At 46.8% G+C, this 15,256-nt stretch overlaps 1 protein-coding gene across 2 annotated transcripts in view; it reads right to left on the bottom strand.

The window, feature by feature from the left end:
- PARP1 (poly(ADP-ribose) polymerase 1) overlaps window positions 1-15,256 on the bottom strand; it is a 34,919-nt gene that overhangs the window by 18,029 nt on the left and 1,634 nt on the right. For both annotated transcript variants that reach the window (XM_072857051.1, XM_072857050.1), the window contains exons 2-8: window positions 12,009-12,171; window positions 11,013-11,131; window positions 9,724-9,938; window positions 4,149-4,245; window positions 2,368-2,484; window positions 1,248-1,424; window positions 673-814 (exon numbers count right to left, since the gene is read on the bottom strand). In XM_072857051.1, coding sequence (XP_072713152.1) covers window positions 673-814; window positions 1,248-1,424; window positions 2,368-2,484; window positions 4,149-4,245; window positions 9,724-9,938; window positions 11,013-11,131; window positions 12,009-12,165 — 1,024 coding nt within the window. In that variant the 5' untranslated portion in view covers window positions 12,166-12,171. The remainder of the gene's footprint in view (window positions 1-672; window positions 815-1,247; window positions 1,425-2,367; window positions 2,485-4,148; window positions 4,246-9,723; window positions 9,939-11,012; window positions 11,132-12,008; window positions 12,172-15,256) is intronic.

A 15,256-nucleotide genomic window follows, 5' to 3' on the forward strand; every position in this document is an offset into this window, starting at 1 on the left:
CATAAGAAAGAAGTTGGCATAGTTCTTGGTGGACAGGCTGTATCACCAAAGCATGCAACTCATTCCAACAGCCTATGGGAAATTTCTGGAGTCCAACCTTTTCCCAATTTGTGGGCTGGAGACAGCATATCTACTTTGCATAAGGGGAGTTAGTGATTGGTAAAGTCAAATCTCAATGGAGGATTTAAAACAAACAAACAAACACACACCAAAAAAACCCCGAACAAACAAACAACTCTTGCCCTTAAAACCTAACACTGGATGTGGGGAATACCTGGCATTATGGAGGTCCCTGGATGTTCCCCAAGAAACCAAGCAAGAAGGCATTTCATAGCAGGTCTCCCTTGGAACACATTTTGCAACATCAGCCTTTAAGTCTGATTCATTGCAAACACATAATTTCCTCACCATCAACAAATACCCAAAACGATTTGTTAGCAAACAAACAGGATCTCGAGCCCAGGTCCCCAGGCAACCCATCACATCAGGGTCGACCTGGGCTAGGAAGATGAAGCACATGAGACTCTGCTATGCTGTTTTTTACCAGGAGAGCTCTGCCTGCTTGAGGGCCGGAGAACAGCATGCCTGTTGAGGGTGGCATGTTTGTCTGGCTGGGAATGGCATTACACACCATCCTGAACTCCACTGACCCATGCCCAGCCAGCTGCTTACCTCTGGGTGCGGACACAGTCTCTGTCAAAGGAGCAGATGCAGAGGGAGGAGGTACAGAGTTCACCGTCGCAGCATCTGGAGGGAATACCCTGTCTTGTTTCTTACACTTAAATTTCTTCAGGTAAGGAATTTCCCGAAACTCCTGTGGGATGGAAGCATAAGTAGAGTTTAAAAACAACAAATACTATTATAAGATTTAAAGGCTAAATTGAGCACTGGCCAGATGTTGGCATTTACAGCAGGTCTTGGAAAGGATTTCCAAGACATTCATGCTAAGGTAGGCAAATACCCACTTTACTGACTGGGAAAACAAAAGCTAGAAGAGTGTAAATGATGAGTTTGAAATCAAATCAGCAACACCTCTTTCAATTTAGTGTTACTGGAAAAAATATGATTTAGGTATGCATGGAGGGATGTAGCTGTGACAGGACTTTCCCACTGTCACAGCTGCTCAGCACCACAGCACACTGCTCTCTGGCATCCAACACTGACTGCTGCTTATTCAATCTCCTTACAAGAGGTAACATCAGTTAAGAAATGCACTTCAGATCACCAAATTTGCACTGAACACCCACCTTTGGGATTACCCAGTCTTTCCTGTTGGGAGTCTGTGTTTTAGCAACACACTTAGTCCAGGCAGTAATATCCCCTGAACAGTAATATGCGTCGCTCTTGAACACAAACTGCCCCTTACACTCCTCGCAGGGAAGCAGAGCTCCAAATGCCATCCCATCTGCTACTCGGTCCAAAATCTAAAGCAACAAAAAATACAAAACAGGTCATGGCAGAAGGAGGCTGGAAGCCCATGCACTACATACACTGGGCTGCACAAGAAAATAAGTGTCAGGCTGCTGGCAAACGTAGATGTTTCCAGCGCTTGTCATGCATACACTGCACAAACCAAGACTCTTACCAGCACCGATTGATTTACGACGCCTTAAAGACATGACACGAAGTTTCCCTGGTCACACGATACCTGCTCACACCCATGGCTCGCAGTCTCTCCTATTCGGATTCTGCATTCAGGAGAGCATACCTACCACACAGCACCTGACCAGGCAGCCATGCTGAACAGCCAAGGAGGAGACGAGCTACTGCATCTGAGCACATGAGTACGTAGGTGGGAATGTAGGCTCAGACAAGTCCCGGCTTTCCTGCCTAGAGAGTATTTCTTGACCATTTTGAGTCTAGACACTTCCCACATCCCTGCCCACGCTCCCTACAAAGAGTCTTAATAAATACAAATACTTAAAGTGATGTGTGGCTCCGAAAGAGAGAACTTTCACAAGTTACACAGACTGAAAAGTGACTGTTTTTAGAAGAGATACCAGGAAAGAATTTGTGCCGGTTTTGCTCCTTTTTGCATAATTTAACAGTTGAGGGAGGCAACGTGAAGTGCCAGCAACAAAAAAAACCATGGACCAGTTTGGGCATAGCAGAATAAAGGCACATCACTGAGACTAAGGCGCTGAATTCAGCATCACACACCACCACACAGCCCTTCACAAGCAAGTGTAACAACAATATCATCAGAGTCCTGGGACAAAAGGACTGGGTTTTGCACTGAATTTCTTTCTGAAGTGTTATGCTAGCAACATGCTTCAGACTTGTGGACCTTGCAGCAATATCGGTTTGGGCCAGCTTCTCCGACTCGAAGACCCAGCACACATGCAAAGCAACTACAGACCAACTCACGGCATTCTCCCCTGAAGGCACTTCCTGTTTGTTGGCGATCAGCAGCTCTTTCAGGTCGTTAGTGGAGCAGACCTTCCTCAGCTCATCCTTGATGCCCCAGATCAGCTCTGTCTGCTCCTGTTGACAAAACCCAGCAGCTTAACTACTTGCAGTCAATTGCTCTCTAACTCCTGAAACTGCAGTATGTGGACAAAGTTTTAGCAAGCCCGTGGTATCTTAAATACAGACTGTGACATGAAGAGCACCAAGAACCAGTAGCTTTACCAAAAGACAGAGTCACACATTTTACCCAAACACCTGGAAAAGGTCTTTAAAGCCACATGCTTCAGATTTCAGTATGAATACATGTGTGCAGCGCAGCTTTAGCAAATAATCTCTCTTCTCAAGATTGTATGTGGAAGGACATCCCTGTGGGATTCTGTATAAACCAACGCTTCTCCATCATGAAACATGTGAAGAAAGGCCATGGAGTAACCTTTACAGCACTATCCCACACAAAAAGGTACAAGTGACACTAACGAGACAGCTAGCTTTTAGGCAGAGTGGAACCTATGTTTCTATCACACTTCTACCTTTAGCGAGTTCTCAACAGCCTTTGCAAAAATCACCTAACTAGTTCACACTGCCAACCACGGGGATGTGGCTGCATTTGAGCCTTGTATTAAAACAAAAATCAAAAATGCTGATCGACGCTGCTGTTCTTTGCTGGTGTTCTAAGCCACCTAAGCATATGAGGAATTTCTACCAGATCAGTCACCTGCAGCAGTGTGGAGGAGCCTGCACATTCTTTTGAGCCTTTCTACAAAAGCTGAAAGGGTTGGACAGCAAAGGAGCATCCTAAAACATCTCAGATAGTTTCTGAATGTTATTCACTGGCTACACTCAAAAATGCAGTCTACCCTGGGAGAACTGGTTGACTGTGTTAAATAGTTTAATTTTCAGCGTCAACAGTCATGCTTGATGATATGCTGTTAAAAAAAAATAAGTGAACCCAAAGTTAACCCTGATCCACAAATTGCCTTGATCTGTCCTAAACATCTGCACTGCAGCAGCAAAACCTTGACAATGTCTCCGCTAAGTTGTCTTGAAAATAAAGGTATTAACAACGAAGAAGAAAACTTCTGTTCAAACGTGGACGTACCATTTTTCTACAGCTCCATTAAGACTTCAATTGCAGCAAAAGCAGCTTGTTAATTTTTTCTTGGAAAGTACCTATGCCAAACTTTCAATGAATACAAAATTCCTGATGCTCCGTTGGGAATTCTTCCCACATATTCTAGAAACTGAAAGGTAGAAAGCTGTGATCTATCCCACTTTGTACCCAGGAACTGAACACAGCTCCCCAGATGGTGAAAAAGACTTCTCATTAATCTAGTTCCGCACTTTACCTCTGTTTAATTTTTGCAATGAGCTATTTATTGGTTTCCAAGCTCTTCTGCAACAGCGCTCGGGCTCAGAACTTCAGCCACCACAACCAGATGATACAGGAAGGACCACAAAACCAGCCTCCCTGAGAGCGAAGGCATTTAACCCAATCTATTTAAATCCAATAAGCACAAGTCCTAGAGAATTTCCTTCCTGTCTTTCAGGAGAAAGCGGCAGGGTGAATTGCTGTCAGCAAAGCCTTAGTGACAGGTTATCTCCTGTGCCAGGACACGAGGACCAGCTGTGCGGCAACACCAGGTACAGCCCCTCTCTAGGTGCCACAGCTCTTCAGTTAGTGCCTGACACTGTACTTTTCTAACAAAGCAGTTTTTAGGATGTGATCAGCTAAAACTCACCTTCAGCTGTTTTTCCTGCTTTGATTCTTTCTCCTTTTCTTTTTTCTGTTTCTTTTTCGCAGTCACATTTCCATCTACCTCTTCTCCTTTTCTCTTTCTAATAGAGAAAAACAAAACAAAACACACACACATGAAAGGAAGTTATTTAAATGCCTGTCCAGCAGTTACCAGAGCTCAGTTTACTGACTGCTGATATCTGCAGAGGCTTGAATATCCTCAGTTTTGGCAGGCAAACCCATTTTTCAAATTCCTCAGTGCTAGATCGTAGACATGTACTTGGCTCTGCAACGTGAGCTGCCTCAATCAGGTCAGGTACACTTAGCTTTTCCACAGGGTAACTGTATGGTCTAGCAGAAGAGCACATGAAATACTGCAACGTTTTCATGCATAGTCATCTACACCTGTATTAGTTACACCAAAGGCATACCTAAGAATCACTGAATATAAGCACGCCTCTCCAAATCTGAGGAGGTGTACCAATGCAGGTTAAAAGACTATAGTGTCTTTCAGCTGAATCGACAGCTTCATTTTTCAGTTTAGACAGTCCATACTGAAATAAAGGACAGCAAACATGATAACTTTAATAAGCTAACACACTGGGAAACTAGATATTTCCCAGCTAGTTTATCTTCAGACTGGAATTAAGTCAGGTCTCTAATTAGACAGGAGGAAGTTTCTACTTGCAAAGTGCTCCCAGGTTAATAGCGGTTTTGTGACGTACTACTGTGCAGTTGTGGGTGAGGAAATTTATTGTTATTAGCTGGGGCTGTAGAGCTGTACAGGGAGAAGTTACAAAAAACACTGCTTGAGAAAGACTGGACAGAAGGGGAAGCCAAATGAAAACAGGGGGATTTTGGCAGACTTCAGAATGACAAGAGACCTCAGAGGAAGATGGTTTGCGTTTCCAGAGTCATGTCATCGCCTTGGTCTGCCTGGCTTCAAAATACCTCAATATCAATAAATCAAATTGGTGTGTGCTCTCCTCGTGAGGAAATAAAGGGAAATTTTGCCCCGCTTGAGGCAGGTCTGGAACTTGAGGCAGAGCACGAACACAGCTTCGATCTCGCACTTCGTTCTGACAAAGCTGCTATCGTTTTGAAACATCAGCCAGGTTTCTTTCTAAGAAAGCATCTGTCTTAACTTTATAAGTTGTGGCTGATGGTTAAGCCATAAAGTTGACATTTGCAATTGCTCTCCTACTTACAATTTTAAACACTTCACTTTCTAGTACTTTACTACCGTTAAGACTAACCCTGTATGACAGCTTATTAGCTATAAAGCTGCAGGAGGATGTTAAAAGGTACTCTTCTCCCAAAGACTCATGCATGAGGGACCTGTAAGTTCTAGTAACTGTCCTGGCCCTAAAATTGGGCCAAGTTCTCATTTTATTTGCAGTGGCCTCCACTAACCATCATTAGCACCTCTGACCAAACCATGGTTCAGAGCACTTTGCAAATCTTTAAGGGGCTGGTTTTGCAGAAGAGCTCATTTTTCAGCTGTCCCCCTGCAAGGTCCCACCAGTCCAAGCTGGGGCTATGCTTTAAGGTGCACTTGCCTCAGGGGGGACAACAGCCACATTGTGCTACCAGCATTTACTTGTGTTTCTTGAGAAAAGCTCCACCTTGTTTTCTAAATCAGGCAAGCAGGAACCAGTGTGGCAGGACTGGATACAGCACACACACAGCTGTGACTTCAAAAGCCCCCAGGCTAAGCAAGTCCTCTCTCCTCCCTGGCTGCAGCCCCTGCAAGGGGCAAGACCAGAGCATCCACTGAGCCTTGACACAAGGATCATGACTTCTCTAAGTTAAGAGAGTCATGGGTACACAACATAATCTGGGAAAAACATATCAGCTTGAGCACAAAGCGCTCTGCTGCACCTTCCCAAGCCAGAGGGCTTAATAATGTAAGTATTTAGGATGGGTGCCCAAACGCTGTGTATCTGCAGTGCCTCTCCCTCGGCAGGCTGCCTCCAGCAAGCCAGCCCTCACTCCTATGCTGTAACTTGTCTCCCAGTCTCCAAAAGGAGGAAAGCCAGCACACCAACCGCTGGAAGGCAATCACCCTGCCGAGAGGCCCCAGGACCCAGGGAAGGCATCCAAATTCCAGCAGGGACTCTTGCTTTTGGCAGCTTCTCCTCAGAATCAAGGGGACAGCAGGTTGCTCTCCTGGACAGAGCAATTACTGTACCTGTTCCAGCCACTTGAACAAACCACAGAGCAGGAGGGATTGTCCCAACTGCAGAGAGGCATAAAGCTGTCAGTCACCACCTTCTCTTTTGTCCCTGGCTACGCCCAAGGCTTAGAACAAACACTAATCATCATTTTATACAGCCTGGAGAAGGGAATGGCAAAACTGAATTCATCTCACATCTTCCCAAAATGGCAAATTTTAGAACAATCGACAAAATACACACTTGCACATTAACTTTATCTGCCATCCTTGGGACCAAACACTGTGTGCTGCTAAGAGCAGCTGGGTGCTACTGTCTACACCCTTCCTCCTGCCTGGGGAAGGGACAATCTTCCCACATTGAACATGTACGGCCCAACACCTTGCTTCAAAGTACTGGTACTTACCAGCCAATGCAAACCACTACTTCTCACCTTTGTGGAGGATACACAACTACAAGATTTATTCCAACTTTCAAGAAGATCAAGAGGGAGGTGAACTGTCCCACTCTAGCCTGGCCCTTCCTTACCACCTACTCTATTTTTCTTGTCCTCCTTACAATGAAAGTGAAGGGTGGAAAGGACAGTCACAGCAACCCTGGATAAAGCAAGCAGCCAATGCAGGGAGCAACATCTCCCCTTTTCTCCTCCTCCCTGTAAAACACTGCCAGATTGTTGCTGACCTGAGTACTTACTCTCTGCCTCAGGCAACCTCTGCAGTTAATCCGGCATTGTATGACATCTCCAGAATGACACTTTGCTCCTGTCCTGGGCAGCAATTCTACCCAAACAAGTGAGGCAGAAAATACAGGAAAGTATTACAGCTCAGAGCAGGAGGGCGAAACACATGCTACCGAAGAAGCAGAGTCAAAGGGAGCTCACAAGCTGCTACTACATTTCCTACATCAGTACATGAGCACTCTTTCCACAGAAAAGCTGCTGGCAAGGACACAAGATCATCCTTCCCCAGGCCTGCAAAGTGCTGGCACTTGGGTATGACAGCCCGTAGCCCGGGGAGGCTTGGCATGTCTCATCCAGAGCTGACCGAGGAAAGGAGCCAGGATCCTTGCAGGAAACCTTCCCATTTTGCCCTTCAGAGGGAAGGGATTTTCCAACCTACTCTCGGTAGCCCTGCTCGGCGCCTCACTTCTCTCACCTGCAATAGGCACGTCACACTGCCATCCTTACGGAAAGGGCTGACAGGGCAGTCCCAAAGTCTGGGCTTCTCCTCAGAGTATGGGCTAGACATGCAGAAGCAGCACATGAATTTGGATGTGCCATATCTGAATTGCAGACATCTGAGCCAAGATAGAATTTGGACGCAGCACAATTAGAAATATCTTTAAAGATCATTTTGAGAATCTCACCTACAGCAGATGCTGTAACATCATTTCTGCAAGAGGCTGTAATTTCTGTCATTAGTTTCTGTTATCTGATTGAATGTACAAGATGAATTATCAGAGGTAACTGCATCTCATTCAAGCTTCTGGGGTGTTTTTCTTTTGGCTTGTTCAGAGCTTCTGTGCTTTCTTGGCAGAAAATCACCAGGTAGGAAGCACACCACACCTCTCCACTCATTCTGTGTCTTTACACTCATTCATTCAGTTTGTTTGACAGACAACTATTTTTTCCAATTGACCCTCAATACCCTTGACTCAAGCACACAGCCCGAACAGCAGAAGAAAGGTAGCGGAGCGTAAGAGCCAGCCAGCACCTTCACGGTTGAGGGGCTTGTTCATGCAGTGCTTAGAAAGCAGGAAAGATGAGACATCCTGCTGCTTTTCTGGCATGAGGTCCTGGTTCACATTACCCTGCATCATCAGTCTAAACTTTTTTTCCACTGCAATTCTAGGCTTTTGTTTACACAGTGACTTGGCAAACTACTCTGTGGCCTATCTTTACAAAGCCTTCATATTTTGCAGAAGTGGCCCAGAAAAGCAGAGTCAGGGCAGACAAGAGAAACACTTATACAGTCAAATCTCTAGAGCTTTGCTGAAGACACGAGAGAAAACTACAAATAACCCTATTAAACTCACGCAGTGCTCTAGGACAAAGCGGAACATGCACCTCGGCACAAAAAGCAAAGGACTACTTGAAAAGCTGCCAGCGCATTAAAACACTGTACTTCTACTTACATCGTGCAACACACACAGAGGTAAAATGCCCGCACGAAAAGATGGCAGGCTGCCGGGCAGATGCAGACAGCTGGTCTCAGCCTCCAGTGGTTCAGCTGAGTGAGGTGAACAGTGCAGAACCTGACGGGGCTCTGGCAGAAGCACCCACTCCTGCGGCACTGCAGGACCCTCGCCACAGCACCCACACCACTGCTGAATGCTTCTGGAGCAACTGCTGGCCAACCAAGAATAAACCGTGGAAGCTGCAGCCTCTTAACAATGCATAGATCAGTTTATGCACGCTCTGCTGTTACCTACGGCCGAGGATAACATTCACACACACGAGTGGCTCTGAACAGTACACCACACCCATCAGCCACATATCTGGAGGACCAATACTGACAAAGACTGCACAGATTTGACATGGCTACAGCTTCTCAGAACCCGATATCAGTCTCACTGGACAGTTTCATGGTGAATCCTTGCAAAAGTAAAGCTGAATTTAGTCTACAAGGTACACGGAGAAGCCCAATGTTTTACAACCACAAGATCTCTCCTATTTGTAGAACCCAGAAACACCTTACGGTCCTTCCTCCATGGGGACAATGCAACACTGGCTTCTGTTATGAAGCATGACTCTAGGCGAAGTCATTTCAAAAACAAATAACAGAAGCCTTCATTAACAGAGAAAGATTGTCCAAAGCTAACAAGTCACCTGGAAGCACTTATCTGTCAGCACAAGTTCTGTCAAGAGCCTCCACTAAAAATTTCAATGCAAGGCAATGAAATTTCAGATGTACCATAAAAGATTTAGCAAACAAAAGCATCCAAGTGTAAGCACTATGCGGCCAATAAACACCATTATCAGATTCAGTGCCTGTCACAGATCAGCAGCTCATAGATAAGAGATGTCAAATCAATTCTCTAACAAGTGGTTAGAGCAGAGAAACCATCACTGATAGCAGCATCACACAAGGAGGCGCAGAGCCCAGTACCCATTTGTATTAAGCATGCATTATTTTATGATTGAAAGCCCTACATCAGTCCTCCAAGTCACAGCTGCTGGTCTCTGCATTTCTCAAGGCAGTCACAGAGGGCAAGTGGACTGCACGCTCCCAAAGACGGAGAATTTGTCTGTTGTCATCTGCCTAAGGTCACAGGAAGGACCAAATCCTCCCACGACCAATATTCTTTTAACAGAGACAACAATGTCACAAAACATTTATCATGGATGTATTTGAAGGCAAGCAATGGCTCCTCTAGACAACGCAATTTCTTACGTTGCCCACATACCCTTCACTCTTGGTAGCCGGGAGCTGCTTCTTCAGAGTTTCTTTATCTTCGGCTTTCAAGATGCTGAAGCCCAGGAGCTGGCTGGCCCCGTATGCCGGGAGGAAGCCCAGCTCTGCTCGGCGGCTGACAAAGCAGTCCGGGTGGTACCAGTTATCTATCATTCCCAGCTGGGGCTTTTCAGGATGCACCATCTTCTTGGAAATCCGGATCTGGCCCTGAGGCAGATTAAAGCGACACAAGAGCAACTGTTAGGCCATTCTGGAAAGAGCAGGATGTTAACAAGTTACCAACATGATGCTTCCTAAACACCTGTAAAATAGCAACAGTTCCTCTATCAAAGCCTACAACTTTTGTTCAAGCCCTTTCACTACAGTTCCTCTGCTTTCTTCAATACTCTTTCTAGGTTGAAAAAAAGCCAACCAGCTTTTTAGGTAGTTTTCTGTTCAAAAAACACTGAAAATGGGTAATCCTGTACTCCTTACTCCAACTCCCAGTAAACTTGAACAAGCAAAACTCACATGACCAAACGCCATGCAGGCAACTCTGAAAAATTAACTTTATGTCCCTACCACTCAAGCATCAGTGCTAATATGATCTCACCGCATCTTACTGCAAATTACTTTTCAGATGCCCAACAAGTAGTTGTTTGAGGTGCTTTTAGACTGCAGTATTCATGCTCCAAGAAGGAAATGTCTACACAACAGTCACCAACATTATTGCAGATACAAGCATACCAGCACTGGTGTTTGGCCCTTGCCAACTTTACCCAACTGGCAGGTCTATTCACATCTATCAGAGGCTCACAACTTCATTTTGCCAACTGTCTTGAAAAGCAGAGCACCCAGACATGTTCAACTACAGGGCTGCATCGTTAATTAGCTGCATCGCTGTTTTTGTCTGCTTTCATGTAGTTAATATGGACACACTGCACACAGAGCCGGTCTGGCTGAGGAGGAGGAAGAGGCCAACATCTTTGCAGTGCTGCAACAAACAGGAAAAGCTGCAGTTAATGGTGGCTCTCTTGCCGCAGAAATGCTGGCAAGTGGCATTCCAGCCTTCCACCCAAGTGAAAGGAAGCATCAGCAGGTTTGAAGCCCAGGCTACAACACCTGAGGGATGTCTTTACGGTCAGCTGTCCAGGACGCAGCTGCTCCTCAGACACAGAAATGCAGCTCTGCAAGTGCTTTCCATATGCAGGACAGACAGGAAGCTATTATAATAAGTCACTGTTTGAATTGGACCTGGTGGGAGAAAAGACAAGAGATGGAGAACTAAGAAAAGCTTTTTACCTTTTCTATTTTCTGTTCACAGCCTTTGCAAGTACTTCTGTTAGACTTCGCATATTCTGCAGCAAAGTCATTTAGGCTCTTCTCAGCCTTGCCACCTCCTTCCTGTTCCCCTCCTTTTCCTGGAGAACAAAGCAAATACAGAGTTTGGCTTCAAAAGGCATTCCCTTATTTTCTTATTCTCTGTCCCAGATTGTTAGCAGTCTAGACTAATAAACCTCTGTGTTCCAGCAACTCACCTGTCAAGAATTTGAATACAGAGCAAGATAAGCAGTCCATGCTCAAAAGCACTTTTAAAACAGAAAGAGTTATTTAAACAGCCAAGTAGCAATTTTACCGGATTGCTTATTTAATGATTTTAAAAGACTTTCAAAGAGCTAACCCTTTTTACTTCTTTCCTGAAAGTAGTGTAAAATGAGATCTTACTGAAGAACTGACGGTTACAGGAGTCACAAATAGCTCTGCTTCAAAGCAGAACTCCTCTTCCTGGCTGCCAGTTTCCTTTTATTTTTTGTATTACTACAATTCAACAGCAGATATCAATCTAAAACTACCCAGCATCCTTAGTTTACACAGAGACACCATGAGTTTAGTCTGGTCTGTACTTAGACCCTTCCCACTTGCTCCCCTGACTCACTAGTTCATGGTGTAACAATTTCAAAGAGCCACCATAACCATATGCTGCAGTGAAGGTACCATTCAAACAACATACTACAACAGCATTTGTTAATATTAAAGAACTGAAAACAAAATACACCAATCACAATAACAAGAAATATCTGGCAATACATCTGCCAACTGACTTGGCTTTTTCCCTCGTTGATTTAACATGCTGGATCATACTGCCAGCATCCTAGCTCTGGAGCGCGGAGACGCCACAACAATTCTTCCAACATCACTTGCTGAAGGGACACGGCAATCAAATAACCACAATAACAGCTTGAGAAGAGGGAGCATGGTTTCAGCTGAACCTCCAAACACCAGGAGACCTCTGCTTACCTCCTCCAGGGCCTCCAGTTTCAATGGCTTTCTTGATTTTCTCCTGATCTTCCCACCGGAGCTCAGGGAAGCCGTCAATGTCTGCATGGGACACGATTCGAGCCCGCTTCCAGAAGCAGCTGTAGTGGTGCCAGTGAGGGACTTTGCCATCAAACATGGGTGACTAGGAAGAAAGCACATTAGGCCAAGAGATGAAGCAACTCAGACAAAATCAAGGGAAAAAAAACAAGATAAAAAGGAGTATCTAGGTAAAGACTAGTTATTTTATTTTCTTTTTTAAATTAAGAGATGGATACTATTTAGGACAAAGTCTAAGAAGAAAATCTAATATGACAGACAAGCTGCTGGAGAGAGATCCCAAAGGGGATAGACGTGGAAGGAGTATTTACCTAGCTTAACTAGTTCATCGCCCTGCTGCTTAGCTTATCTGTATTACTCAAAACAAGAAGGTCATAGCCTCAGTGTGGCTATACCAACCCTGAGCAGATAAGGAAAGGTTTCTTCCGTATGAGATTCAGACCATCTGGAGTGATGAGCAAAGCAAAACAGAGGCTGTGGGAAAAGTAACACAAGTAACAGCACTTGGCTCATCTGCTACAACCTCCTTCGAGACTCCTGCAGCACAAGAGGCCTCTGGCCTTGCTCTGCAGGACCTCTGAGCACAACACACAATCCCTTTGAGAGCCACTTCTCAAGCAAACTGTCCATGCCCAGGAGAGCCCATTGCTAGGCACGACACAGGAGCAGCTCCAAGGACTGCGGTTTGAAGAAATTCCTGAAGGGGCTGCAGGAGGCAAATGCAAAATTTAAGGGAAACAGCAGAGCCCAACGAAGTCCTGCATCAGGACAGAAGCATCACCCAAGTCCTCCCCAAAGTGCAGCTCCAGAGTGCCCTGCCTTGCACCAGCCTCGTAGTGGAAGTGCTCTGCTTGCATATGACTCAGACACATTAAGTACCAACCTGGCATCCTTCCAGTTACCCATCAGACAAAATAACCATATAGTGGTTTGGCTCCAAGTAGCGCACACAAACAACTGCTGTACTAATAATACTCAGTGTTGTATAATTATTACTACTGATGATACAGAATTCACAACCTAGGGAAGCATTCTACATATCACTCACCAACAGGAGGGAGATCTCCAAGCTGAAAACAACAGCAGAGTTTTGTGCATGAGCAGGAAGGAGAAGGAAAGGGCTTCGAAGACCACCGTGTGGGACTAGGAGAGCTAGGAGCCCCAATTACAACTATCAACCAAAACTGTAAGAGGACATTTATATTTCCAGCTGGACTCTTCCCACAAGCCAGGATTCAGATTAGCTGGTCACCCTCACAGCACCACAGCCACACAGCAGCCACCCTGGGATTGCTCTCAGAGTGTCTGGAAGTCACACACACCTCCAGCACTGAAAGCTGATCACCCCTGAGCTCTGGGCTTATGTTTGGAGTTTTCCTGGAGGACTCCTCATGGATCTGTCCTTAAGACAAAGGCTTTGGGGGCACAAGGCACTGGGGTGTGTGGAAGGGGGCAAAGCTGGCTCAATCTTTAGGACAACCATGCAAGCAGTGAGTAGGTCTCCTCCACCACATGGAGTTGTGCACCCGTAGCACGACTTCTCTCTGTGTGGGAAATGAAACCTCCAGGCAAGCTAGACCTTGTTGACACAACTTCTCTCAGCTCACCTATCTCTAGACCATAGTTTCCTAAACAAACTATGCAAAAAGGAGAGACTGATTCGCTTTCACATTGCACATGCAGATAACAGAAACCACTCAGTTCCAGCTGGAAGCAAAAGTTGAAGCTGTGCTGGTCCTGCAGGGCCTGGGTGCCCACCTTGTGCAAAAACCAAGCATCCCACTGTCATTCAGAGCTCTTCACTTGAAAAACTGAAACAAAAGGGCAGTTATAGTAGAAGTGGCACCCAGCTAAGGACTTGGTCTGGGCCTCCCTTTAATGTCTGCTGCACAATTTGCAAACGACCTCTGAAGGCGGTGCAGAGGCTGCTCTGCAGGGGATTTCCCCAAGAGGAAACAAGGGGCCCGGGTGTTCTGGTGAAATTCGGGCCCTTGCAGGGGGATGCTCAGCAGTAGGGTGTGAAAAGTGCTCTGCTGGCACCAAAACTGGCAGTGGGGAGAGGGAGCCCTTCACAGAAGAGATCAAGCAAATTCAAGAGGTTGTAGGGAAAAAAAAAATTTACAAGCGGTTGGTGTAAGACCAGTGCTTTTTGGGAGATGGGTGGCTAAAAGGCAGTGGCTCTATGAGGGATGCCACAGTCCCAGCTGTCCCCCTCCACCTGCCCCTAGGAGATCGCTCAACAAACCTAACCCTGCAAAACCAAACACATCCATTCTGCTCAGCTCCCTGAACTAAAGCACGCCGCGGTCCCACAGCCCCCGTGCTGAGGAAGGCCAACCCGCCTCGCATCAGCTTAAACTGCTGAGGAAACGCAAGACAGGAAGGGATAACAACCGTGAGGGAACTGGAGAAGAAGCAGCCGGAGCAGGGGAGGGGAGCAGACACCCCCAGCCAGCCACCGAGGGCAGCAGGAGAAACAAAAGAAAAAGGCAGCAGGAACACGTGCGAGCAAACGCAGCAGCTTGGCACCGCACGGCTCAACATCTTTGCCAGGGGAAGGAAGCCCTGGGGACCAACAGCAGAGGCAGGTATTTCCCCTCCGGGGAACCAGCTCCTGCCTCCAGCCGGGGCGGACCTGCCAGCCCTGCCCCGGCAGCCAGGCATCCCCTGCGGGGGAGCCCCGCCGGCAGCCCGGGCAAGGGGCGACCGGGCCCTCCCTCGCCCGTCTCCAAGCGCAGCCTCTCCCAGGGGCACAAGCGGCTCTCGGCCGCACAGCTTTCTCCAGAAATTGCTCCTCAAGCGGCTGGGAACCACAGCACCCACCTGCAGGGCTTTGCTGGAGCGTTCGCACCCCACGTCCTCGCTAGCCTTCCATAAATATACGTACACGCACTTGCTTATCTTTCACAAGACACACACCAGATTCAGCCCGCTGTCCATCCGCACCGCCTGAACGCTGGCGGTGCCTTTTCGTCTTCCCCGCTAGAAACAGGCCAAGGCCCGCAGCCTGGCAAGGCAGCTCGTCGTCCTTCCCGAGCAAACCCCCACCTCCCGGGAGAGCGGCGTTTGCCTCCCCTGCAGAGAGGCCGACTCCCTCCCCACCCTCCCCCAACAGGGTGCGATTTCAGGACGGCCAAAACGGCAGGACAGGTCTGTGCACCATTCCCAGC

The sequence above is a fragment of the Ciconia boyciana genome, chromosome 3 (assembly GCF_034638445.1).
Source record: "Ciconia boyciana chromosome 3, ASM3463844v1, whole genome shotgun sequence".
Taxonomy (NCBI): domain Eukaryota; kingdom Metazoa; phylum Chordata; class Aves; order Ciconiiformes; family Ciconiidae; genus Ciconia; species Ciconia boyciana.